This window comes from Sarcophilus harrisii, chromosome 1 (genome assembly GCF_902635505.1).
Source record: "Sarcophilus harrisii chromosome 1, mSarHar1.11, whole genome shotgun sequence".
Lineage (NCBI taxonomy): Eukaryota > Metazoa > Chordata > Mammalia > Dasyuromorphia > Dasyuridae > Sarcophilus > Sarcophilus harrisii.
This window is the reverse complement of record NC_045426.1, coordinates 184,991,897-185,019,835: the sequence shown is the minus strand read 5'-3', so window position 1 is coordinate 185,019,835 and position 27,939 is coordinate 184,991,897. Positions and strand designations below refer to the sequence as shown.

Genomic DNA, 27,939 nt, shown 5'->3' with positions numbered 1-27,939 from the left:
TAAAGTGGAACTTTGATAGAGGATACTTCCCCCCCCCCCCTGCAATAAACAAAGAATATAGAAGGCAGATAGATGGTGATGTACAGGGACCTACCTAGTGATGGCAGTACAATATTGAAGAAGCAATTGTTCCTGAATCAATAAACAGTTCTTTACTGAACTTCTTCTTTGCATTCAGCATTGTGCTAGGTACTGGGGAAGTTGATGGTAGAGCACAGATGTAGTATAGCAGAGAGAACAATTAACATACAAACAGTATAAGACAACATGTTATCAAATGATAAATTCTTCGATTGAAACCATAAAAACTCTTAGTGTTTAAAGGAAAGGAGATCAATAAAGACAATGTTTGGGGGGGGAAATGGAATGGGGAGAATCATGGGCAGGATTTTGAATTTTGATGGGGATTGGAGGGAACCCATGTGAAGGGAATCTGAGGAAAAATAGAAAGGCAAGAATGAAGATGATATATTCTCAACTGATTTATATAATATGTGTGCATCCAAAAACATAAAAGAAATTCCACAGGAAAAGAAATATATTCTCCTTAGTTTTGAAAAAAAAAAAACCTCATGCTTTGAGATGATGCAGAAATCCCATATTGATCCCTTATTGACTGTGAAGATGGAAAGGGGGCATGGTGCCAAAGGGGAATGATGTCTAAAAGCCTGCTCAGTAGCCTTTAAAGGGAATGGGTGATTCTTATAATACCTCTCTTCTCCTTCTCATTAGTGTAAGCTTCTTGGGCCTAAGGCAGCATCTCATTTAAGACTGTCAGTGAGGAGAAAGGGGAATCCCCATTCCATGTAGCAATGATGACTGCATGCATGTATAAATATCAAAATTATCATCAAGTCAGTCCTATCTTTAAAATGTCTCTACAATTTTTTTCGTTCCCCACCAATTTTACACATAATCTTTTAACTGGTCTCCTTTACTTAAGTTTCTTCCCACTGCAAATCAACTTGTACACTATTGTTACATTAATTTTTATAAAATACCATATTTTCATGGCATGTCCTTCAAAATAAACACACACACGACATATACACACATACACACACAGTTTTCTGATTACTTATTGAGTCAAGTCTAAAAAGACGCTAGACCTATCATTGCTTTAGCTCCTTCGTTTGTAAAATGAAGAACAGAGATAGAAAACATGAATATAAAGACCAGCAAAACAAACAAAAAAAAAAAACAGAAAAGATAAATATAATGGAAGTAACAGATCACTGGGAAAGAAAAGAGTCATAGAGTTCCTTTACAATATAATATTCTGTTATTTTCTGAAAAACTCTGATGTTAAAAGCTAACAAATTCCCTCCTTCTAAACAATCAAATACTTAGTGAATACTTACTAAAAAGCCTGTTGATTTCTCAATTGGTAAAGAACCCAGAAAAATAATTTATATTCTTTGAAAAGCACTATTATCATTAAATTCCTTTCCACTAATCAATTTTTAAAAAATATTTCACTATAGTAGCATGTTAAGGAAATGACTGAGTTTCTTGTCTCACTATAAATCAAATAATTTCTCCTTTTTTTTTTTTTTTTTTTATAAAAATGAAAATTAAAAAAAAAAAGTTTTGCTTTTTAGGTTGAATTCTTAATCACTGAGCACCCTGGAAGGGCCTAGTGTTGAGATTATATTGAGGTCAAATATATAAACATTTATTGATTACATTAAGTGCAAGGTTTATTATGCTTAAAGATGCTTAATGAATCTCACCAAACTTTGATTATGCTATTAATTTTTATGTATATAGCATTTACACACATGATTTGTAACATATTTTAATTTGTATATATGTGCTTATGTGTTCACTGGTGTTCTGGATTTTAGACAGAGTAACTATCCTTCTACAAATTTAATTATAAAGTTCTCAAAGGAGAGACTTTGATTTTTATTTTAATATCACATAATTTTTTAAAAGCTGAAACAGAACTTAGAAGTCACACTACATTTTTTAGAAGACCTTGAGAACTGAAATGATTTGCTCACTTCACATGGCTAATTAGAATATGGTTTGGATTGGAATCTAAAGCTCCTGACTTAGAGGTAAATCCTGCTTTTCCTAAATCATATTTCCTCTCCTTACACAGTCCAACATAGAGCTCTACACATAGATAATCAATAAATATTGCTGTATCTAATCTACATAACTAAAAATCATTGGTATATCTGATCCATATAATTAACACATATTAGTTCATCCTAATCTACATACAATTTAAAAAGCCCTTCAAGGATGTTTGGCCAAAAAACAATTTCACTTTTCTAAACTTGTTAACCTGTTCTCTTTTCCCAACTTCAGATTATACTATATTGAGGCTACTTTATATAAACCAATAGAATGAACCACACAATTGAGAATTGATATGGAACAGTGAGAAGAACAAAAGGTTTGGTGTCTTAGAAGTGGGGTTTCTGTCGTGGCTCTGACATGTACTACCTGTGTGACACAGGATAAATCATCTCTCTGGGCTTTATAATCTTCATTAATAAAATAAGAATATTAGACAAGTAAATCTCTAAATATCATTAATCTTCACTGGACAATGGGTCTCAAGACTGTGTTCGTGTCATATTGTGATCCTAAATGGGTACTATGGTGCTTTATGTACAAGTATAATAACTACATTTTGAAATATATTATAGTCAATATCAGACCCTTCCAAAGATATTAAGATAAATTCAAGGAATTATAACCTAGGTCAGATTTTTCCACTTTAGAAATTTAAGAGAAATGCCTTCATTTGTTCCATTTGTTCATTTCAGTGCATAATTTATTTTCCATTTAGCAATAGTTAAAAAAAAGGGTAGCTTTAATTCCTGCTATGGTTATATAATTTCTAGTTATACTCTCCAAGCTTAGTCATGAGGCTAATTTAAGTTACTCAGTTGTGGTATTACAAAAAGTGAGGGATGTCAATTATTTTCCACATTGGCCCAAAAGAATATCATGGCATGCACATTATTTAAAAGAGATTGCCTTAAGCACTATGGGCAGTTTTCATTCTTCAACATATTTATATTCTTCTTTAAGGGCAGAATCTCAATCCTGATGTTAAGAGTACAGGCATATGATCTATCTTGTTGCCTTTATTAATTTCTCCAATCATAAAATCAGATCCTCTATTGCCAACGGATTGAACTGAAGTAGATCCTATAAAAATGGTATAAATTTCTATTGCAGTTTGGGTGGGGGAGGGTATCAAAATGCAGTATATTTCCTCATGTAGAGAACAGTTTGAGTTTCTTTTTTCTTTTCTTTCTTTCTTTTTTTTTTTTTTTTGTTGTCGAGGCAGTTGGGGTTAACTGACTTGCCCTGGGTCACATGGCCAGGAAGTGTTACGTGTCTGAGGCCAGATTTGAACTCAGGTCCTCCTGACTTTAGGACTGGTGCTCTATCCACTGCATCACCTACCTGTCCCAAATAGTTTTGAGCTTCAATCTACATCTCAAATATTGAAGATTGGTCCTAATATTTCTTGAATGATACCATGCTAGTAAGACTCATTTGCATATGTCACTTTATGCATTTAAATGAAACTACCAATTCTCAAATTCATTATCTAATTATGGATGAATTTCTGATGTCTGAAAAAGGACAAGGATTGAATCTTACCTGTAGACTGTTAAAAATGACAAAGAGGACCAGCATCCAGAGGTGTCTATAAGCCATATGTAGTCCTCCCCAAAGCCATGTAATGGAAATCAGAGCAAACAGGTATAAAACCAGTGGGATTTCTAGAAATAAGAAAAAAAAAGTTTCAAAATATTAACTATCTACAAAGATTTTTTGTTAGTTCCTTTCTTGTGACATTGTGGGGATGTACTGAGAATAATAATGGATAAGAAATATTGGAATTTCCATTGCTATGTCCAGTGGTGATAAGATACACTACTACATTCACACTCTTTCTTCTTTGCAAATGGATGTGGGAGTAGGTGAGTAGGATGTGGAAAGATGGGAACTGTTCTTCTCCTAGACTACCACCTGCTGGACTATTCACAAAATACCATCAATGTTTGACTATAATGAAAATACATTCAAATTCAACTGTAAGACTGCTATTCCTACAAACTCAGAAACCTGGCAATTCCCTCTTAAAAAAAGGAAATTAGATGCAAGGCTTTCTTCCACTTGCCAGGGTTATGTCCTGAGAACAGAAGTAAAAATGAGATTAAAGATTCCTTTCTATAAGAATGAATAATACCAACACAAGCATCTATTTTTCTATTTAAGGAGAACTGAAGTTGGGAAAACAGATAAGTACTAGAAGTGGAATTATTTTAACACATTTCCCTAGACATTTACCAATATATTTTCAACTGTCCTTCATTGTAGCACTTTTCAGTGCAAATTTCCCCTTTCTTTTTCCATTTTCTTTTTTTATAGGTGTTTTAAGCTTAAAAAGGGGGATTTAGTATTCATATGGTAGATCACATAAGATTTAGAAAAAGATCTATGTAAAAGATAAGGCTTAAATTAACTGATATCTCTGGCTCTTTACAGCTCTAAATCTATTCCTATGACCTTAGCACTGATGAGCAAAAGTTCTTTCCCGCAGTGAATGTCAGCAGAATGGACTCTGAAATTGGACAGACCTCAAAGTACACATCTATCCATGTCTCTCAATTCAACCTGGAGCCATGTCTCTCAAATTCAACTTGGAGTCATATGTGCTGTTATTCATGCAACTTTGGCATATTTGAAAAGTAAAAGATTTATAAGAAAAGGAAACTAAGTGAGGCAGATTTCTCTTTCTGAGAATCACTGATGTTATTTTTCTGGTTTGTGATTCTCAATGTAAAAATTAGATGAAAATTACATAACCAAAATCTAGTATAATTAAAGAAACCCATGGTCATAGCTCATTTATAGAAGGGCTAGAAAAAAAGATACCTAAATATAGCTAATTTTAATTAGATTTGTTTTTAGTACAAAAATATTGCTTTTATTTATGGCAAAGTCTGGAAAAAAAATGCCTGAGCCATGATCAGATAATTTGCCAGAATCGTTCCACAACTCGTGCATTGAATTTGTAGATTGCAAACTTTGCACCCACTATGAACACACAAAATTCTATTAATGTCTCTGTACACAGTACAAAGGGACACGTACATTTTTGTATGAACAAATAGGGCAGCTACCTTTGAAAATCTCAACAAGTGTCTAGAGCAAAGTACAAAGAAATCAGGTTCTGGGAAAGTCCTACTGGGTAAGACAGCATCATGAAATAGGACAACATCCATGTTATTTTGGTATTCTGTAAGTAATGACTTTTCATTTTTCAGGTTAGAACTATTGGAATGAAGAAAAGACAAATGGACACATACAATTCAATATAATGAAGTACAATGGCAAAACTGGTTCTCCAAGGTGAAAAATCAGTGATTAAGAACTGGTTGAGTTCAAGTGGATCTGTTTATTTTTAATCTCTGTAGAATTAAACAAACCTGACTGATTCCAAAGGACCATCATCAGATATAAGTGCCTTTGAGAGTAAAGTGGGTTTGGAGAGTATAAAATAGAGTATTCATTTTCATTAGAAAATGATCAAGTTTTGGTATTATCATTATAGAATTTAGAGCCAGAGGGGACAATGGAGAACATCTAGTTCAATTTGACATATACTTTTATATGTACTTAGAATGTAAGCTCCCGGAGGAAGGAGAGCTTCATTTTTGTTTTTGTATCTCCAGGACTCAGCATAGATCCTTGTGTATATCAGGTGTCTGATAAATCCTGACTGAATGGCTAACAGGAACCTAAGGCTCAGAGAGCATAAATAAATTTCTCATATTCTCCAAAGCAGCAGACTGAGTATTTGGATCAGATCTTTTGGCTCCAAATCAGTACTCTTTCCATTAATTCCATAATAGCAAACATTTCAAAATAAGTGAACTACTACTAAGTTTCCTATTAATTTTAAAGTTTATATTATAAAATGCTATCACTTTAAAAATGCATCAATCTAACGTAGTATTGGCAAATTAGATCACTAACAAAATCTCAAATCATTCTAATAATGATAATTTAAAAAAATAGGAAAGAAAAACATATTTGCTTGAGATGTGGTAGTAAGAAAGCTAGGAGATAGGACTGCCTATGTAATGACCATGTCAAGAGAGCCCAATATGGATCATTTTTAGAAAGGTAGTATTTTCAGCATCGAATGATGACATTAAACAAAATAAAATGTTGTTTTGGACAAATGCCTAACTTAATTATGAGTCACTCATGAGAAAAACTGGTTTTAAAAGATGGGAGCAAAAATAATTAACTTCTTAAAACTTATAAATTCTAATTCTTAGTGAGATTTAAGTTAAATATGTGGAAAGAAAGAAATTAAATTAATATTTATTTCTACTTATTTAGCAGAGGGAGTAGATGTACTCAAGTTGGAAAATAGGGATAGAATTATGTTCATTGCCTTTTTAAAGTATAGTGCAAAATTTTATGGCGCTGTAGGCCTGTTTTATTATTTTATATTACTGACAGTAGTATAGGGATGACACCTTGTTGAACTGAGCATGCATTTCAGTCTGTGTTTACTATCATTTCTAAAACAGTTTTACTTTTATCTCTTTGGTCTTTCTCTCACTACCACCCCCCCCCCCCCTTTTTTTTTTTTTTTCAAATAGGAGAGGTAGATTAGAAACACACTTTTCAAAGTAAAATAGGAGAAGCCAGTATGAATCCCTGAGGATACAAGATGTAGAGTTTCAAGATAAGGAGTGGGAATGAATATGGAAGGGTGTGGATTGTGGCTCCTTCATTTTGAAATTAATAGCATTTAGCAAGGGAGTAGTTTCAGGGTGAGGAGATTTCTTGATAAGAAAGTACTTATTGTATTTCTGGGTTAGCAAGTTTTCATGACTAGAGTTAAGTATTTAATTAAGTTCTGAATAAACAAGGTGAAGTCATCTCCCTGTATACTCACTGAATAAACCTCAAAACAATAGAAAAAACAAGACCCAGATTTCAGCATCAAGCAAACATTAGGAAGGTGGGGGAAGGACAGGTAGCACAACAAAGGTAATATAGAGGATAATGGCCTCTGCAAACTATTCCAAGGAATTCCCAAAGGCCCAATAATAAGAGTTATGAGATCCAGGCAAGATTTCTGCAACTAGTTCAAATTTCGGAATTTTTCTTTTCATTGTCATATTTCTCCAATTCAATGGAGTTTTTGCAAGTGTGTGTAAGTGGTTGCAAGTTGCCCTGCTGGCTCTCATCTTCATCAACAATCCCAATAAGTTCCATTTTCACAATGTTATGTCTCACAAATGAGCAAGGGCTCATTTATTCTTGTATCACTATGCATCTGTTCTGGGAAGAGTGCAATCCAGACCAGGATGAAAACCTGAGTACCCCAGTTAAGAGGAATTCAGGATATTAGTAGTTCAATACTAAAGGAAAAGTAGTTTAAGTAGAAGAAGATAGTTTGGCTTACTGTATAACTTGAATTCTCAGAAATCTATTTCTGGTTCAAACCCAGAGTATGAGTCCCTACTTAAACAGCCTAAAAGGGTCCACTAAAGCAGAAAAAAAAAATAATCCTAACATATTTAGTAAGAGGCAGGTAGGTATTGTAGTGGATAGGATACTGGACATGGAGGAAGGAAGACCTAAATTCAAATCCAGTCTCAGATATTTATTAGCTGTACATAAGCATGGGCAAATCACTTAACCTCTGTTTACTTGAATCAACTGGAGAAGGAAATGGCAAACCATTCTAGCATAGTTGCCAAGAAAACCTCATGGATAATGAAGAGTGAGACAATAACAGGATATCTAGTCTTAAACAGAATTGTCTTAACTTATCTAAGGTTTCCACTGGCAGCAGTAGCAGTAGTTTAAAACTTGTACCATTTTGAGGATTCAAATCTCTTCTAAAATAGGATCAGAATAACCGCAAGGAGCCTAGTCTTACGGACAGATATCAGAAACTCTTATTCAAAGGCATGTCCCAAAGGATCCCAAATGCTGCAGAGGCATAATAACTTACTGGAAACCCAGATCTCACTTTGTCCTAAGAGTGATTCAAGCACAGGCTCAATGACCTAGGGGAAACCCACAATTAACTTGGCTCTAAGGGTGATTCAGGAACAGGCTGGATTTCCCAGCGAGGTTACATGCTAAATAGTCCCAGGTAGGTCCCTTTCAAGTCTGAATTTGCAGGCCAAGAAGCAAGCCAGTACTGGCATAGGCTGGGTATGGTTTCTGTGGGCGAAAGGGAGGGAATGTAGGGCAAATTCTCAGTGGAGTCACTCAATCCACTGAAAACATAAATAGCCATATGACTTGCCATGGACACCCAGTGGTTCCATTGCACGGTGTAGGGAAAGCTTGTGTGGATGATTTGTCTCACTGTGACTTATTAGAATGAAACATCAGATTAATATGGTGCAAGCCTGGGATTATGGTCTCATCTTGAAATGGCTAGATATAATTTTCAATTTACAAGCTATAATTTTGTGTATAAAGAGGATAACTGAGTTAGCTGAGACATACCCACATGGATCTTAGGTTAACTGTTATTAGAGCAATTCTATTTGAACCACATTCTTCAAGGCTGCCAGATAATATCCTCTGGAGGGGGACAAAGAAATCTGTGCCTCTCAGGAATATTCAAATGCTCTATTTCCTTCAAATGAGAAAAAATATGCCATAAAAGGAAGAAGATCAGCCCTTTATGATCTTCCTTCATATTTGTATCCAATTTTCAGGATATCAGATTTCATGTAATGTCATTACATGGAAAGTTATCAGAAAAATTTGGGTTTTGAAATGCAAAGGTGAAGTCAGGTAATTAATAACTGAATGCTAGTTTAACAGAGTTTTTTTGCTCAGATTGCTGGCTACTCAGAAGTCAGAGGGCTGAGTACTCATCTGCATATAGACATGCTCAGACACTGAACTGGGCCAATTTTCAGCACACTACATTGCTTTTGTAATACAGGGAAAATTCAGAATGCATCTTTCAAGATGTCTACATCCATATTTAGAATCCCTCTTGGATGTCCTAATCAGAAAGTCTGAAAATAAGGCTTTCTCTGCATCTGACCAGAGATTAATCAGTGAGTTATGCTTAAGAAGCAGTTTTCATAAAAGTATCACACTGCATGTTGCAGTCATTGAAATGAAAAGATTTCTCAATAAAAGTCCAAGTTAGTAATACTGAAGTATCAGTATTTGATAAAAGTGTTAGAAAAATTAATACAGAAAAAACCGAAAAGATATAGAGGCTATTACTTTTAAGTTAATAAGTTAAGAGAAGTCTGAGGAGTTATTTCTGGAGAAACCCCATCTTAGTAGTATTTTTCCAGGAATTCTTTCATGTCCAACAATTAGCCTCCCAAACATTGCAAAACGTTTTCCTCAGTGAGATAGCAGCTCAACATTTTAAAAAATTTTTTTGTTTTTATGTCTGTAGTCACTGCTAACAGCCTCTGAATTATTGAAAACTTTGTAAAGTCTAAATGAATGATGTCCATTAGTATGTGGTCACTATGCCTTTTGATAGACACAATGCTAGTTTATCATTGAAGCAAAGTTTGAAAATCATATTATAATACTTCTAACAGGAAACAGGCTATTCTGTTGCTTAATATTTATACTTATAAATTGGAAAAAACAGTACCTCACACCATCATGTTCACAATTACCTAACAAGTGATCACAGAGTACTTGGAAATCAACAGGACTGTATAAAACAATACTATTCAGCACATTTAATATATGACATGGTATAGAGCTTCAGATATATATGAGTGAACTAATTATCCCTTCATCATGACAAGTGTGGATCCATTTTTCAGGATAACAAAAGAAGAGAAATCTAAATATGGTAGGCTAAAAAATCATCAGACTTAAAAAAGTTATGTATAATGGAATCCCCAGACTAAAGCAGGAAATCATTGTGTAAGAATTTATATCTGAAAATGGAGAATTGAGAATAAGAGATATAGCCCCAAAGTATACTTAATTTTATTAACATTTATGCACTTGTGATAAAAATAAATCAATTGCTATAATTTTCTGGGTATGTATGTGTGTGTATATGTTCAATGCATAAATAAATTTATGGTTCAAAATTTCCTGAGCCTATTAATTTTGGGGTTTTCATCCTTTCATTTATGTGCGGAATGTAAATTATTACTGTTTATGTTGATTCACAGGTGTTGTAAGATTAGCAAATGTAAAATAGTTTCTATAGTTTATTTATGCCCAAGGCTTCAAAACTGTATGTTACTACATGTTTTTCAAATGATGGAGAACATGCAATTATAATTTTATAGAGTACATCTTTAGAACAAAGTTTCTTAAAAATAGCAATGAGTGGATTTGTGAATAACCTGGTATTAGAGAGGAAGGGAAAAATAATTCAAACTACTAATTGGGCATATAAATTAGTGAATATGGAGATCATATATAATTTCATTTCAATTACCTATCAATCTTCAATCACATTGATTTACTCTGACTCTATAGGATTGTACAACAGTATTTTAAATAATTACTAATCACCTTGTCTTCCTTATGACCTAATATCTACTTTCTCTTGAAGGCAACATATTGTAATTATAAAAATCACAATATTTGTTCTCTTGAGGGTTATTTATTTACACTGCAGTTTTCATTTGGCTTCTGTCAAAGCTCATTAAAAAAGATCTATTTAAATATGACCTTTCACAGTCAATAAACACATATTTATACTGAGGGTAGGCAAACAGGTTTGGAGAAAAAAAAACAAAACAGAACCAGGCCAATTTTTGTTCTTACCATTAGATCAAACAAAATTCACCTTTTAAAGGAGTTAAATTTATCCAGAAAAAAAAATGGCATGTGATAAAAAGTCTATTTCTATCACTGACCATTGAAAATGTATGTACTACTCAGCTCATTATAGACTACCAATAGACTAGGCACTTAAGTGGCCTGGTGGAGAGAACTCAGGAGTCAGGAAGATGTGAATTCAAATACTGCTTCAGACATTCACTTGCTCTATGACTTTGGACAAATATTTAACTTTTGTCTGACTTATTTTCTTCAACTGTAAAATGAAAATAATAGTACCTATTTTACAGGGTTGTTATGAGAATCAATTTAATATTTGTAAACCATTTAGCATAATGTTTTGTATATAATAAGTGCTTAATAGATGTTTGTTCTCTTTCCTTTCCCCAATATAGTTCTAGAGAGTGAGAAATTCTAGAATACTAAAGAAATTTGTGATTAAATCTGCAATATCCTGTGGGCAGCAAGGTGGTACAGTGGATAGAGCATTAGGTTTGGAATCAGGAAAACTCATTTTCCTAAGTACTCAGGCACTGATTCTGGGCTATGTGACCTCAGGCAAGTCACTTTACCCTGCTTGCCTCAGTTTCATCATCTGTAAAATGAGCTGGAGAAGAAAATGGCAAAAAAACTTCAGTCTCTATGCCAAGAAAATCCCAAATGGGATCACAAAAAGTCAGACATAACTGAAAAATGACTGAATGAATTAAGTAACATCTTATATTATTAGTTCCCATTACATATTTTCAAAATATGCATCAATTTTACTGTCCCAATTTTTGGATCTTCTTTTAATTATAAGTTGGTATAAAGGGAGAAAAATGGTCCTTAAGAGTCATGCAGGGCTGAATTTAAATTCTGACTTTGCCACATCCTGGCTCTGCCACCCTGAGTAAATCCCTTGGATCTTCTAGGCCTGAGGTTTTCCAATTGTGAAATGAAGGGGAAGACCAAATGATCTCTAAGATTTTTTCCAGCTCTAATAGTACACATCTAAGTAATATCATCTAAAAAATATCTGTGACTTTGCTAGTTGCTCCATTTTGTTAAAAGTACCATACTATTGTGGTATTCTCTTCTTTTTTATAATATATATGATGGTTCTCTGGGAGACCAGGTTTCTTGGGGAGGTTTTCTGGAGGCAGCGTTCGTTTTAGTTCAGAGTAATAATCACTTCAAATGCAGCCAGCTGATAAAATCCAAATGTTCATTTTCTCCTTCCAAGTCTTATCTCTTTCCTTGGGCCCAGTTAGCTTTCTTAGAGGCCTCTCTCCCTCCTTGATTCCAAGAGCTCTTGCAGCTTGTCTTTTAGCTCTTCCAGCTTCTGCCTCTAGCTCAACTCCGACTTGTGACTTTTTAATCTCCAAGTGACGCTTCCCTCTCAATCTTTTCAACTGAACTCTCCTGACTGAGCTCAGCTGTTTTTATGCTCTTTTAGAGGTGTAAACTCAAAGGTTGACTCCTGTTCTGAGAGTGGGATTATGGGAAGTGTGAATTTGGATATCTCATACTGAACCCTGAAATCTCCCAAATGTGTGAACTCTAATATGTGAACTCTCAAAGGTGTTAACTTAAGCATTGTTTCTATTAATATTAGTGACAACACCTTGTAAGGATTTGCTCTAATGTGTGAATCAATAAGCATTGTATCAATTCCATTGAGTTAATACTAGGATTCTAACATACTATGAACTACTATTTGTGATTATGCACACTTTGAAATTCTTTCCCAAGGTAATAAAGTATTCCTGTAGGCACTAAAGCCAAAATCAGCACAGATTCCAAACTTGGAAGATAGGCAATGAAAAACATACAGTACTTTAAAAAAATCAAAATCTTATTCAAACAGTGGAGTTTAGAATTTGGGATATTAAATACCAGAATCACAACCTGAATTATTATAACAGGATCCCCATCCTGTCACCAGACCATAAGAGCCATTCTCTCCAGAAAAAATAAAAAGATAACACAGAATTGTTTATGGCAATGCCATAAAGAATTTTAGAGATAAAACAATCATCACAAGCTGGTTTTTCTCCTAACTTCTGTGGGTCTGTAAAATGTTAACAACAACAACAACAAAACCCCAGGTACCTAATTCTATGTTTCATGATTCGGATATATGTATGTTAATAGGAATAGATGACTTTGATCACCTGTAAAAGGTACAACTGGGTAGAAAAAACAAATATAACAATACATAACTTTATATAACTTTTATGGGATAAAGTAATGGTTTATCTTGGAATCTGCTGAATAAAGATAAATAAGGGGTGAATAAAGAAGATTATAAAAAAGTTCTTAAATGGAGTTAAAAAGAGAGGCACAGAACAAAATTTTAAATTTAGATTCTCAGGAGAACTCCTTTCATAGGAGCTGAAGGAAAAGATTAAATAGTCCAGAAACCCTACTATTTATTACTTAGGACAAGAACAGTATTTCTTCTTCAATTGCATTGATGGTAGAATTATTTAAATAGCTAATTTCAACAGTGAATGAGGTTTTCTCAATGCTAGCCATGTGGCACATTGAGAATTGGGCTTAATTCTTCTGGTTCTACTAAGGTGGAATAGTCTTAGACAATTTACTAAACTTCTAAGAGTTTTGGTTTCCTCATGTGTACACTGAGGAACTGAACTAGAAGATCTCTGGCATATGTTCCTGTTCTGGGTCTATAGTCTGACAATCCCATGGCTTACCTGAGTTGTTATTTCTCCTTCAGTGTTGAAGAGGAACAGTGACTTTACAGGTGAGGTCTAGACTTGTGCATGAACTGGATTTAAGTAAGGCAGAGCTGCACAATCTGAAGATTATTCTCTCTTCCAGAGTCATTAAAATCAAGCATCAAGACAAAAATCAATATGACCGTCAATGGTCCAGGATGCATCTTCTGGAGATATCTGACCAAGCTGTCAGTACTCCACAGAGTCTGCTTTGGCTCCCTTCATGGCCACTGGAACAAATCTTTCTCATCTGACCATTCTACCGGGGGATATCTTCACATACTTGGAATAGACATTCCCCTAATTCATTGATGGGTTTGAGACCTGTCAGTTACCTTCAATCTGGTTTAGCCTGTCTCTCAAGACAAGCTTACTGGGGTATGACATGCTTCTTGGAGCAGCAAGGTGAGAGTTGGAGGCAGGGGGACACCAAAGTTGGGTGGGTAACTATGAAAAGGTTTGGCAAGCCTTCACACCGTAGGCGCTAATTCTCCCTGAATGATCCTACTTTAGTTACACAGACCACTGAGAATTCAGGCCCCTGGGAATGGGGATGGGGAAATCAATTCATTCTTCCTTGGCACTTCCACTCTAGGGCCTAAAAGTTAATTAGTGACTTAGTATGTAAAAACTAGTCCATTTAGCTCAGTATATCTATTAGCTAACCATAGACATTAGTCCATACTGCAACTTCACAGCCCATCCATCCATCTATCCATCCATTTACTGTCTTGAACACTTTTCTCCTCAAACTCCCTTCATTTTCTCCAGTATGAAACTACCTTCGCTGGTCATTTATTCTCTTTCTTTGTGTATCAAATGTAATTCTACTAAGGATAGAAACTTTCTCTTACTTTTAATTTTAATATTTGTATCTATACAGTTTTATCAGTTTGTCAAGTACATACTATATGCCAGGAACTAACTAAGCTAAGGGCTAACAATTTAAAGAAAAACTGTCCTTGCTCTCAAAGAACTCACCATCTAATGGGGGAGGCAACATGCAAATAACTATGTACAAACAAATTAAATACAAGACAGATTGAGAATGTTAAGGGAGATCAGGAAAGACTTCATGCATATAGTGGGATTTTAGTTTAGACTTGAAAGAAGTCAGAGGAGCCAGGAGGTAGAGATGAGAAAGGTGAGATTTCCAGACATGGAGTAAAAAACAACCACTGAGATATTAGGGGATAGAGTTCAAGGAACAACAAAAGGTCAATGTCATTGGATCAAGGAATAGATAGAGGGAAATAAGATATAAAAATATTTAAAATTTGGGGTAAGGTCATGAAGGGCTTTGAACATTAAAAAGTCTAATTTATATTTGATTCTGGAGGAGATAATTGCATGGGATGAGATAATATAATTAGAACTGTACTTTATTAAGATCACTTTGATAATTGAGTGGAAGATGGACTGGAGTGGGGAGAGACTTGTGGCTGGCAGAACAACCAAACAGTCTACTGCAATAGCCCATGATGAGAATTTGGCTTAGGGTGGGGGCACTGTCAGCGGAAAGAAGGAAATTAGAGATGTTACAAAGGTAAAACTGACAAGCATCAGAAATAGAATGATATGGTGGATGAGAGAATGAGGAATTGAAGGTGGCATCTATATTGTGAATGTAGGGAACTTGGATGGTGGTACACTGAACAGTGATAAAGAAGTTAGATAAAGAGAAGGGCTTGAGGGGAAAGATAATGAATTCTGTTTCAGACATGTTGAGTTTAAAAGATTTACTGAACATCCAGTTTTAGTTATATCAGAGACAGTTGAAGATGAGAGACTTGAAGTAGAAGAGAGATTGTGCTGAATAAATAGTTTGAAAATGATGAAAATATCATCAAATCCATGGGAGCTAATGAAATCAACAAATGAAATGGTATAGAGGGAGAAGAGAAGGCTCAAGACAGAGTCTTATGGACATCACATTTACAGGCATGACCTTGATGAAAAACCAGCAAAAATGTATGGAAAGTGGTCAGATAGGTAGAAAGAAAACCAAGAGAGGCGATTGCTATGAAAACAGAGAATCTCAAGAAGAAGAAGATAATCAGTAAAGTCAAAAGCTTGGAGAGGTGAGGACAAGTGTTTGGCACATAGTCATTCTCATTAATTAATTTATTCATTAATTGTGCCTGCATTTTTAAAAGAAAGTTAAATTAAATTTATTCACCTAATCACAAATAATTCATTTAACTTCATTTGTGATGAAGATTTTTCTTTAATTGAACCTTTAATGTTATTAGCTGGAATAACCAGTGAAGATAATTCCTACCAATGCAAGTGATTCACTACTCTGTATTGGACTTGCTCAGGATACAAAGCCAGTACATGTCTAAGGCAGGACTTGAAATCAGGTCTTTCTGATTCCAGAACTATCTCTCTATTGACTAGAAATGCTGCTTCTCATGATAGAGATAATAAAATGATTCCTCAGGAATTAAGCATTTGTAGTAGATCCTCAGTTACTGCTCTTATCAGAGCATTATGAACCAGCACTGGTTCACTAAGAACTCTCTCTATATACACACACATATACATTTATGAGTATGAAGAAAATTAAGTATATTAAAATATAGAGTTCAAAATAATTCTTAAGAATTCATAGATTCCCTAGTAAAGAAGTGCTGCCCTTTTTTGCAGCAGAGGACTTTATATTTTTATAAATATGGAAATATTTTCTACTCAATAATTGAAGAAGATTGGAAATGGCTAGTCTTAGAAAGAGTACGAACTCACTTCTCAGGCCACAATAGTCTTAGAAAGAGTATGAACTCACTTCTCAGGCCATAATAGGTGCAGTTCTTTCTGAGAGGTAGAATAAGAAAGAAAAGATCCCTGTACAGTCTTCTGATTTTTGTGATTCTATAAATTATATTTGGACATTTCAAATTCACCTTGGAAATAATGAAATTTAATTCTATAAAAGAGCTCTCTCTAACACTTAGGTGCTATTATCAATAATCTTCTTTCTCACCTTCCTCTTCTCCTTTTCTTCCTTATCTTTCTCCTCCTTTTTTTTTTTTTCATTTTTTGAGAATTGCTCTTCCTATCTCACCTAAGCTAGAAGTACAACAGTCACTCATGAGCCCAATTCCACCACTAATTGGCATAAGATTATTGGCCTGCTCTTTTTCTGACTTGGACTAGTTTGTCTTCCTCAGGAAGCCTGGTTTCCTTATTCTCTGCTCTTTGAAAACTCATTATATTGATGCTGGACTAATTTCAGATACCCAAATGACTTTAGTCCTATAGCAGTTAAGAATTCCAGAGCTCAGGTGATCCATCAGCTTCAGCATATCTCCAATAGCAAGAATTACAGGGATACTTCATCATGCTTGGCTGCCTGACTTACTTCTGAGGATCCTTTAAGCTTTATATGTCATGGAGTTACTTAGCTAGAGTAGGAAAAATTGGTAATATTATTATAATAACTATTCTAGGTTTAGAATCCTGTATTTGAATTAGCACTGTTTTCAGAAAATACTAAATATTTAAGAAAACCTATGAATATTTGGCACTCTGAAGCTTTCAGATTCAAAACTTTGAGACTTATACCTCAATGGGAGAGAATGCACAAATAAAATTTTGTCCTAGTCATAAAACAACTTTAAGAATTTAGGGTTTGTGCGGGTGGGGCATTACTAGAAAATCACAGGAAGTTCACCCATACTTATAAATATGATATTTTTTTCTACCTCAAGTAGAAAAGGTTGCTCTTTGTGTTCTTGTGTCATGGGGCTTTCACTAAATCTATTGCTGTTGTTCAATCACTTTAGGTCTTGTCTGACTTTTCATAACCCCAGTGGGCGTTTTCTTGGCAAAAATATTGACGTGGCTTGTCTTTTCCTTCTCCACTTCATTTTACACATGAGGAAACTAAGGCAAAGAGTATTAAATGACCTACCAAAATTTACTCAGCTACTAAGTGTCCAAGGCCATATTTGAACTCAGATTTTCCTAACTCCAGATACAATGCTCTATCTGCTGCACCATCTAGCTGCCCTGCTAAATGTATAAGGATTGTTTTGGTTTTATTTTCAGCAATAGAATATGTGAGTATACTGCAAACAAGGAAATTCCTGTCAAGGACATGTGAAACCTGTTGTGTTGGTCATTTTGGATCTTATTCAAGCATTTACTGTTACTAGGTAAGATGACATTCAGTTAGTTTCACCTAATCTGCTTTGTTTGGGAGGTAAATCACATTTGCTGTCTTGGAACAATTTTCTTTAGAAAATAAACATGTTTTTATCAAGTGAATAAAAATAAACAAAGATTTCAGAATCCAAGTAAGATACAATGGTCCTTTCTTTTATTCTTCTGAATTGTTTTGGATTCTAATTGATCTAAAAAATATGTTAGTATAGATATGGTCAACCAAATCAAAATTGGAAACAAAGATTAATATTTTGTTACATTTGTCATAAGTATTTAATGTGTTTTCATTAATTTTGACAAAAACAAAACAAACTAAATATTATTCATGTTTAATGGTGACAAAATGGAGCCTCTCAAAACATGGAGCTATTTTTCCCTTTATACATGTCATAATTCCTATTCTAGGAATGGCTGGAAATAGAAGCTGGAAATGCTGGCTAATACTAAAGAGTCCTACTAGTAGATTCTGTTGTAACCATTCCATGGCTCATTTTAAGAGATATCCAAAATTCATCTTGAACATTTGTAGGTGGATCAAAGTCCCCTTAAATTCATATTAAGCAAATAAGAACTTATGCGTAGGATTTTTATATAAAAAACAGTCATCTACTTCCGCTTTTTATTCAAATGAATCTTGTTTCCCTGATTCATGAATCATTCTTCACATAAGAACAAGTTTATGAATCAGAGAGGAGCCAGTAAATTCTAATGAGTCTAAATGTAGAGAGAAGCTTATCATTGCCAGAGATCAAAACCAAACTTTAAAATTATAGGCTTCATTCAAAATTCCATTTGAGACATTGAAATCTGGCTTAGGGAACATACCTTTATTGTGAATCATTCACATTAAACATCCAGTACATTGAACTGAAGAAGAAATCAACTTATGTTATTAAAAGTAAGAGTATTTCAGAGGCAAAGGAATTAATATGTGAGAGCAAATAATTCTATAAAATCAGACCACCAATCTCTACTAGAGCAGCAGGTGGCACAGTGGATAAAGTGGCAGGCCCAGAGTCAGAAAGACTCCTCTTTCTGAGTTCAAATCTGGTCTCAGGTACTCTCTAGCTGTGTGACTTTGGACAAGTCACTTCAACCTGTTTGTCTCAGTTTCCTCATCTGTAAAATGAGCTGGAGAAGAAAAGGGCACTTTAGAATCTTTGCCAAGAAAACTCCAAATAGGTCACAAAGAGATATAACTGAAAAATGACTGAACAACAATACCAATCTCTATCATGGTATCAGGGGTCAGCTATAGAGATCTAAACAGAATTTTTAGTCTTAAAATTATACCTTTTTTAAAATGACCATCATATATGGAGGAAAGCTCTACTTAGAGAAAAACCTATTCAAAAATAATGTAACAGTCCTTGTTTATAATCAGCAAGTACTGGGAGTCCTCAAATAGTGAGTCTGTGTGAGGATGTAGATAATTACCCCTTTTCATGAGTCATTAGAAATGAATAGTTTAGTTACACCAATGGGTATAGACTGATAATTTCATTGGTGCAGAGAATTCCTTGTTTGGGGATAAACCAGTCAATAACATATTAAATGACTTGCTCAGGGATACACAGCTAGAGTATATATCTGAGTAAGGGCTTGAATTCAGATATTCCTGATTTTAAAATCAGCCATTTTTTTATGATGACATGTCGCTGCTATATGACTATCTTGATATTAACTGATCTTTTCTTCCCAAAATGTTTTGCTGTAGACAAAAGTGATTTTTAAAAAATGAAAAAAAAAACAACCCCAAATCAAAACACTCTCAACACAGTTTAATTTAAAATGTTTGGGAAACATGCATTATTCCTTCAAGTCAAGCAAGCTGAATTACAACATTTCAGAGTTGGAAGAGAATTTAAGAGTTCAATTCATTTCTCAATAAAAATTCTCTCTATAACATTTAGCCTTTGCCTCAATACCTCTAGCACTTTTCATGCAGGGTAGTCCATGCCATTCTTGAATGTCTCTTAAGTATTTGGAAATTTTCCCTAACATCAAACTGAAATATGTCTCCTTTCAACTCCTATGTAAAATCCTATGCAAATTCTTTTCTTTGGAGCCAAGTAGATGTCTAATCATTCCTCTTGATGAGAGTTGTTCAAGTTTAAAAAATAATCATCACTTCTCTCTTGTAACCTAAACAATCCCATTTCCTTCAGCTGATCTGAGGCACTTTGACATACTAGCCATCTTTCTCAAGTCCCTCTCCAGTGTATCAGTGTCCTCTTAAAATATGGTGGTTGTAAATGAACTCAATATTCCAGATGTTGTCTAAATAGAGCTGAGTATAGCAGAACTATCATTTCCTTAACCCAGGATGTTATGTTTCTCAAAATGCAGTGTCCCTTCCAACAAAGAGGATCATTAAGTGCGAAAAGCATACCTGATTTAGTTCTATAATAATAGGTTTTTTTTATTAGAGAACTAAAAACCTTCCAAATAGATAACTATAAAGTAAGGTCAAGACTCACAACAATCTAACTGAAGTTTTATGGAAGAGGTAGATTGCCATTTGGATACCAAATTCAGTTAAACCAAGGTTTGCAAAACACTGTAGAATCATGCTTCCATTAACAAAGAAGTGGAATATACTCCTTCACCAGAATTTACATGTTAAAGACAGTTATGCCTTCAAGGAAATTGAAGAAAGGGACTTTTTAAATTTTTAAATGAAATATTAAATAATCTCATGAGTGTCCAGAAAAATTTTAATTTGTATTTAAAAGTCTTAAGGAGGAAGCAGGAGAAGGTTAAAGCTGGTTTAGAAAAATGGGCGGGGGAAGGTTCTGAACCCAAGCAGAAAAGGAAAAAAGAGTACTTGAAAAAAGGGAAATTGTTCTAAGTCCTGGAAGATGTAGGGACATTTCTTATCTTTTGTCCTCCAGTCACCAGCAGATAAAGTATTGAGCCTGAAGTTAGGAAGATTCAAGTTCAAATATGGTTTCAGACACTACCAGTTGTATGAGTTTTGGCACATCACTTAACCTCTTTCTATTTCAGTCTCTCCAACTGTAAAATAGTAATAATAGCACTTACCTCCTAGGGAGGATCATATGGGATTATATGTGTACTTAGAGCAGTGCTTGGCATACAGTAGGTACTTAATAAAATTTTATTTCTCTTGTTTGTTCATTCATTTGTTCTTCTTTTCTTCCTCCCTGCTTTTCTTTAATCCATTCTTCAATACTTCTACTTAGTATGGAGGAACAATTGCACATATCATTGGCTTTATGTCAACATTATTCTGCAAGATTTATGGGAATTTAATTTTTTCCCCTATAGCTAATCTTATTTTAAAGAAACTTTATTCACATAAAATCATTAACAGAGGTATGACTGGCCTTGACAGTGCTTTAGATTTTGGCAATAAATCAGATGTTTGGAAGTTGTATGGTAATAGTACATAGAGTGCTAGCCTTGGAATCAACAAGCCCTGGGTTCTAATTTCACCTTTGGCACTTATTACTTCTGTGCAGGTTGCTCAGCTTTTATTTATCTAAGGTGTTCTTAAACTTTCTTTTTTTGGTACATGGCATGGTGCTCATCACCAAGAGAAAATATATGCATTTTTTAAAATACTAAAAATTGAATTTGTCAAGAGAAGGGTTCTTGAGTGTCTGGACTTCTGATATAAAGCTATCTCCCAACTAGTTGTCTAATCTATTGATATTTTTTGTTTCTAGGCTACCTGCCTAATCTATTGGTATTTAAGAAATGTTTCTTTAATTTTAATTTATTTGAATTCTGAATGTAAGATAATGCTCTTTGCATTAGGCTCCTTACTTCTATGTTATTTACAACAATTATCCCATAACCCCAAAATGCCCTTTCTTAAGCCATATCCTTACACTCTGCTTACATGAAGTTACTTAATCAGTCAATAACATTTATTAAATGTCTACTATGTGCCAAGAACAGTGCTAAGCCATAAGTTTACAAATAAAGGTATGAGACTGTTCTTGTTTTTTTATTATTAAAAATCAATCTTGGCCATAAATGACACAAAAGCATTATAACTGCAGAATGTCATTGGAACCTCCTTTCAGAGATGACCATGAAGAGCTAAAATGTAAGTTTTCCCAAATAATCTATCTTTTCTTTCTATATTTGGGAAACTTATTCCTCTGTCTTTTTCCTGCCCTTTCTGGGATCGGAGACTGTCTCTCAGTCAAAAAATAAGTAAAGAAAGATAGCAAAGTACACCCTCCAGGGAATTTGGGAGCTGGAAGACATTTGTGTATACATATTTATACAATTATCTTGCTGCATAAGAAAAATCAGATCAAAAAGGGAAACAAATGAGAAAGAAAACAAAATGCAAGCAAACAACAACAAAAAGAGTGAAAATACTATGTTGTGATCCACTCTCAGTTCCCACAGTCCTCTCTCTGCTGTAGATGGCTCTCTTAATCACAAGACCATTGGAACTGACCTGAATCATCTCATTGCTGGAAAGAGCCACGTCCATCAGAATTGATTGTTGTATAATATTGATGTTGCCGTGTACAATGATTTCCTGGGTCTACTCACTTCACTTAGCATCAATTCATATAAATCTCTCCAAGCCTCTCTGAAATCATCCTGCTGATTGTTTCTTACAGAACAATAATATTCCATAACATTCATGTACCATAACTCATTCAGCCATTATCTAACTGAGGGGCATTCGTGCAGTTTCCAATTTCTTGACACTACAAAAAATGGCTGTGGAAGACATTCTCAGTGGCCATTTAATTCAACCTATGTATGAAAGGAGTAGCCACTACAATCCCCCTCACAAGAAGTCAGCCAGTCCCTACTTGAAGCCCTCTCAGCACCTCTGGAAGCAGGACTTTGCACCAATGGATAACTTTAGTTGTGAGCCTCCCCTTTTTTTCTGACATCAAGCCTCAATTGGCCTCCTTGGAGCTTCTATCCTTTGCTCTTGCTTTTGTCATTTGGGAACAAACAGAACACATCTAATCCCTCTTACATATGACAACTCTTCAAGTACATAAAGACAGTTATCATTCCCCCCCCCCCCCGAGTCTTCTTTTCTACAGACTAAAAATACCCAGTTCCTTCCTCCAATCTTCATATGTTCCTTCTCCTTTCATGCTCTATCTACCACAACAAACAAGCATTTATAAAGTGCCTACTATGTACCAAACACCTTTCTAGTTCTGGATATATAGAAAACAAAAATAAAATCCTTATCCTCTGAACTTGTATTCTACAAGATAAAACAATGTGTGTATACAAAAGAGAATATAGAAAAATAAGTATATCCCATGATCTTTTTAAGTGAAAAATAATAGAATGCTACGGAGCTTGAAATTTCTGACATCCTTCTTCATTCTCCTTTGGGCACTCACATCAAAAGGCTAAAGATTCTCCCTGCCTGTCCAGCCAACCACTCCCCTACCCTTCTTTGAGCTATTTTTAAGTGTGTAGGTGTGTGTTGTTATTGCTGTGCCTGATTGAGAGAAACCAAAGGGAGTCTAATCTAACCAAAAATGAATCAGATCATAAAAACCTGTGCTAAGTATGATTCAGCAAGGAAAAAATGAACTAAAATGAATGCCAATTTAGGCTGGAAAAACTGGAGTTTTTAAGCATCCAGACATGTGTAGTCACTTATGAAACTGTCTGATTACATATGTTTTTGCACATCTGTCAGCAAAATCAGTTCTCCAAATGCAAAAGATACCACTTAAGGGCATTTTGGGAGTTTATTTGACACTGAAGAAGATTTTGAAACCCGAGAGGAATAAAGAGATTTCACAAATTATGGAAGATTTGCTGTGTTTGATTATAAGGAACTCCAATATATTAAAGCCATTCCTTAAGCATCCATTTCTTGGCAGTTTATTTAAGCATTGATATCTGAAACATTGTCTGAATTATGTAGTCCAAGGGCACTATGGAAAAGAAAGATAGCAAGAAACCAAAAGAAACCTACTTGCAATGAAATGTGAGGAAAGTATTTCCATAGGAAGTTCAGAGAGAAAGGAATTAACAAGTCTTAAATATTATCTTCTGAGGCACAAATATAGTAAACACTGGCTGGCTGTTCTGCCGTATTGATCAAAGACCAGATCTTGCCAATATGGCAGATGCCTCTACATCACTGACTAATATGGGGGTCTCCTTAGGATTGATATTGCTTCTTTGAAAATCTGAAACTTGGCACATTATATTTAATGCCTGAACCAACGGTTATTCTGAGATCAGTTCTACCTACATGCAAACTTAGGGAATTAAGAAGGGATTCCTGCAACCTCGAGGAGGAAGGAAAATCAAATTTCTCAGCCTATGGATTTCAGTGCCTGAGTTAGTTAACAGGACAATGGGTAATAAAACTGTTCCTAATACAATGAAGATGGGTCAACAACAATTTGTTCTAGCATTCTTTTTGACTGTTAAGAACTGTTCCAATTTTACCATCTCCTACCTGCAGCATTTGTTCTTCCTCTGAAGATATCATCATAAGCTTTCCACTGAGGCTTCACTTGGTAGGCATGGATGAAGACTACAAATACTACCACAAGACACATCAAGGGAATGAGAGCAGCAGTGAAGAGAGCAGCATAGACATTTGGGATAAAACATCTGGAAGAGAAAAGGTTCAGAGACATTTTCTTTACTTTGGTATTTAGAAAAGTAATAATCAAATACAAATATGGCAATCCTTCAAAATAACGCACTAATGATCTACTTTTTTAATTTTGAACTTTTAGATAGGCAGGTTTCCCTACTTGAACTGGAGCTTGGCTTGAGGAGAGATGTTGAGTAAAAGAACTAGAAAAATCTTTCACATTTTAAGGTTTTTATAACTTTATGCAGAAAAATGATAGTTTGCCATTCTAAGGAGGTCATGTCCCTATTTGCCAATTTTCCCCCTTATATTAAAGGCTTTAAAAAATAACCTCATTTAGGAAGAGAGGAGGTCTGATCAATGTTATACTGGTTTGATGATAGTTTTGCAATTTTCCATAACTTGGAAACTTTTAAAAATCTAACAAAATATTTGAAAGATAAAGCTGGTTTCCTTTTTATCTGAATAATGTAGCCCAAAGCCACAATGGAATTATTCAAAGGCAATTTGAATTATACCCTCAGAATGTTAAATTCATCTGAAAAATACCAAAATCCTTCCATCAAAGGCTGAAAATGCTCTTAATATGAGCATATATTCAGCATAAACAGCTACTGGTATAAATGTATTCTTCTTCTGAAGGAAGTTGTATAACTTTTTTAAAAAAAAAGTTACTATCAGGCTTTCATATGGATATAGCCTCACTGGGAAATTTCTATTGTTAAAGAGATGGACTTTTGCAATGATAAGCAGTGTAGGGAGCCTAGAGTATTTCTATTTGCATGGTTAACATGGTTCTGGTCTTTGTAGTCCTTATCTCATTCAAAGAGATATCTAAGTTCTATGATCTTCATTTTTAACGAGATGGTCCATAGACAATTGAGAATTTAATTTGGTGACACCATGTCTAAAGCTCTCTTATACTTATCAGTATGTTTAGGACTTGGGACTTCCAGTAAATGGGCCCCAAATTCAATAAAACAAGCAAACAAGAGTGCCCTTGAACCTGGATATCATAGTACTAAAAATAGAGGTACCTTGGATCACCTGTGAATGTGTATATTGGCTTTAACAGACTTTGTTTTTCTAATATGCAATCTGAGACCACTGTGAGGGAATAATATGAAAAAAGACATAGTTCCTGCTCCTGAAAATCTTACAAAAGATTCCATTCAGATGTTGACACAGGCATACAGATACCAGGTAATCACCAGTGTTGGCTGAATTTAAATAAAGTTCAACAAAGCCATCTTGTCTTTGCAAAATCACATGCTACACAATCAACCAATAGCTCCCAAACAGTTAAAGCTCATTTTTAAACCATAGCAAGGTTTGAAATTTAAGCTATAACTTATATTTAAATATAATGTGATGTAATAAATATGACAATATATAATTTAAATATAAACTATAAGAGGAGTAGAGGTAATTATTTTTTCAATTCAATTACAAATTTGAAAAGACAAACATTTGTTAAGAATTTATGATATGTTGAATACTATATTATGTGTTTGGAGAGAGAAAGTGCCTGTCTTCCTAAAGCTCACAATCTAGTAGGAGCTGAATAAATAAGGGCAATCATTTGGATGGAAGGTAGAGGGCTGAAATAAGGGTCAAAAAGTGTGTAAACCAAAGATCAGAATATTTTGTTGTATTTTGTTTTGGAATTGAAATGAAAGGAAGTCAGGATTGAAGAGCTAATGTTGGAAAGTCAGTTCTGGAGTAGGAAGCAGGATATGGGGCATGTGGGGAGCTGAGCTCTGTCAGACTCAACCAGTCTCCCCAAAACTTTGGACTTTTTGACAGTGGTGGGTTCTCAGGCATAGTGCCTTATTTCTCAGAGAGATAAAAAAACCCACAAAATAGTTATAGTTCCATTACTCCTATTCTGAGTCTCTCATTCTTCTAAAACTCAAGCAAATATTTTCTTTCTTTCTTTTTGTTTTTAATAGTACTTTATTTTTCCCCAAGTACATGTAAAAATAATTTTCAGCATTCATTTTTATAAGATTTTGACTTCCAATTTTTTTCTCCCTTTCTTTCCCCAAACCTCTCCACGATAGCAAGCAATCTAATATAGGTTATACATGTATAAACATGTCAAACATATTTCCATATTAGTCATGTTATGAAAAAAGAATCGGAACAAAAGAAAATAACATGCAAAAGAAAAAACAAATACAAAAAAGAAAACAGTGTGCTTTTATCTACATTGTCATAATTCTTTCTCTGGACATGGATGGCATCTTTCATTGCAAGTCTTTTGGAACTGTCTTAGATTACTGTGTTGCTGAAAAGAGTTAAGTCTATTACAGCTAATCATTGCACAATGTTGCTTGTTACTGTGTACAATGGGGTCTTGGTTCTTCTCAGCATCAGTTCATTTAAGCCTTTCTAGGTTTTTCTAAAATTTACCTGCTTATCATTTCTTATGGCACAATAATGTTCTATTACATTCATATACCACAACTTGTTCAGCTATTTCCCAAATGATGGGCATCCAATTCTTTGCCACCACAAAAATAGCTGCTATAAATATTTTTGTACATGTGGGTCTTTTTTTCCTTTTTTGTCTCTTTGAGATACATATCTAGTGGTGGTATTTCTGGATCAACAGGTGTGCACAGTTTATTGCCCTTGAGTTTAGTTCCAAATTGTTCTCCAGAATGGTTGGATCAATTCACAACTCCAACAATTCATCAGTGTCCCAATTTTCCCACATCCCCTCCAACATTTAACATTTTCTTTTTCTGTCATGTAAGCCAATCCAGTAGTGTCATGTTAACCAATCCAATAGTATGAAGTGATACCTCAAAGTTGTTTATACTTGCATTTCTCTAATCAGGCAAATATTTTCGGTCACAATAAAAACACAACTGAAGAAATATAAATCTTATTCAAAAAGTATAAGATTAGCTCACATTAATAATTCACATTAACTTGAAAGTTCAGAGTGAAAGTTCATAGTGAATTCCTATTTTCTCCATATTTTATCCAAATAAAAAGTTCACAAGTTTCTGCTGATACTGCAAATTTCTCTTTTAAAGTGGAAATATTCGAGAGCATTATAATCTTCAGTATTTCCCTTTTTATTGGCTCTCCCTCATGACCTATAAATATGAGTCCTTTAAAAGCCTTCTCACAACCTTTATATTCTGTTCATCTAACTACTTTTCTCTTTGTATTCTTTTTCTCACCACTAAACTTCTTGAAAAAAACGTGTTGATTCCAAGTAACACTATTTTCTTGGTATCTTGTGATTGGGCTTCTGCCAGAACTGCTCTCTTAAATTCAATAAACATGTTAAAAAAATCCCCCATGTTTAAGGTAACATGATAATGTGTCTGTGAAACCAAGATAAAAATGAGTTCCCACCATTAAGATGTTGACATTCTACTGTGTTCCCAGAAGCTTTCTTGCAACAATTATTGGTCTTTTCTTAGGGCCTAGACTTCCTTGACTTCTCTAAAATTTTTGACATGACCACCCTAAGTTGCTAGCTACCCACTCTCCCATTAACATTAGAAACCCCATTCCTTCCAGTTTGACTGCTGTTGTCTTTCTAACTGTTCTTTCTTCAACTTAATTTCTTAATAATAGTAAACATTTATACAGTATTCACTATGTGTCAGAAACTGTACTAAGTAC

At 34.5% G+C, this 27,939-nt stretch overlaps 1 protein-coding gene across 1 annotated transcript in view; it reads right to left on the bottom strand.

The window, feature by feature from the left end:
- Window positions 1-27,939, bottom strand: part of ADGRV1 (adhesion G protein-coupled receptor V1) — a 668,591-nt gene that overhangs the window by 131,737 nt on the left and 508,915 nt on the right. Inside the window, exons 86-87 of the mRNA XM_031938764.1 lie at window positions 24,148-24,305; window positions 3,634-3,755 (exon numbers count right to left, since the gene is read on the bottom strand). Coding sequence (XP_031794624.1) covers window positions 3,634-3,755; window positions 24,148-24,305 — 280 coding nt within the window. The remainder of the gene's footprint in view (window positions 1-3,633; window positions 3,756-24,147; window positions 24,306-27,939) is intronic.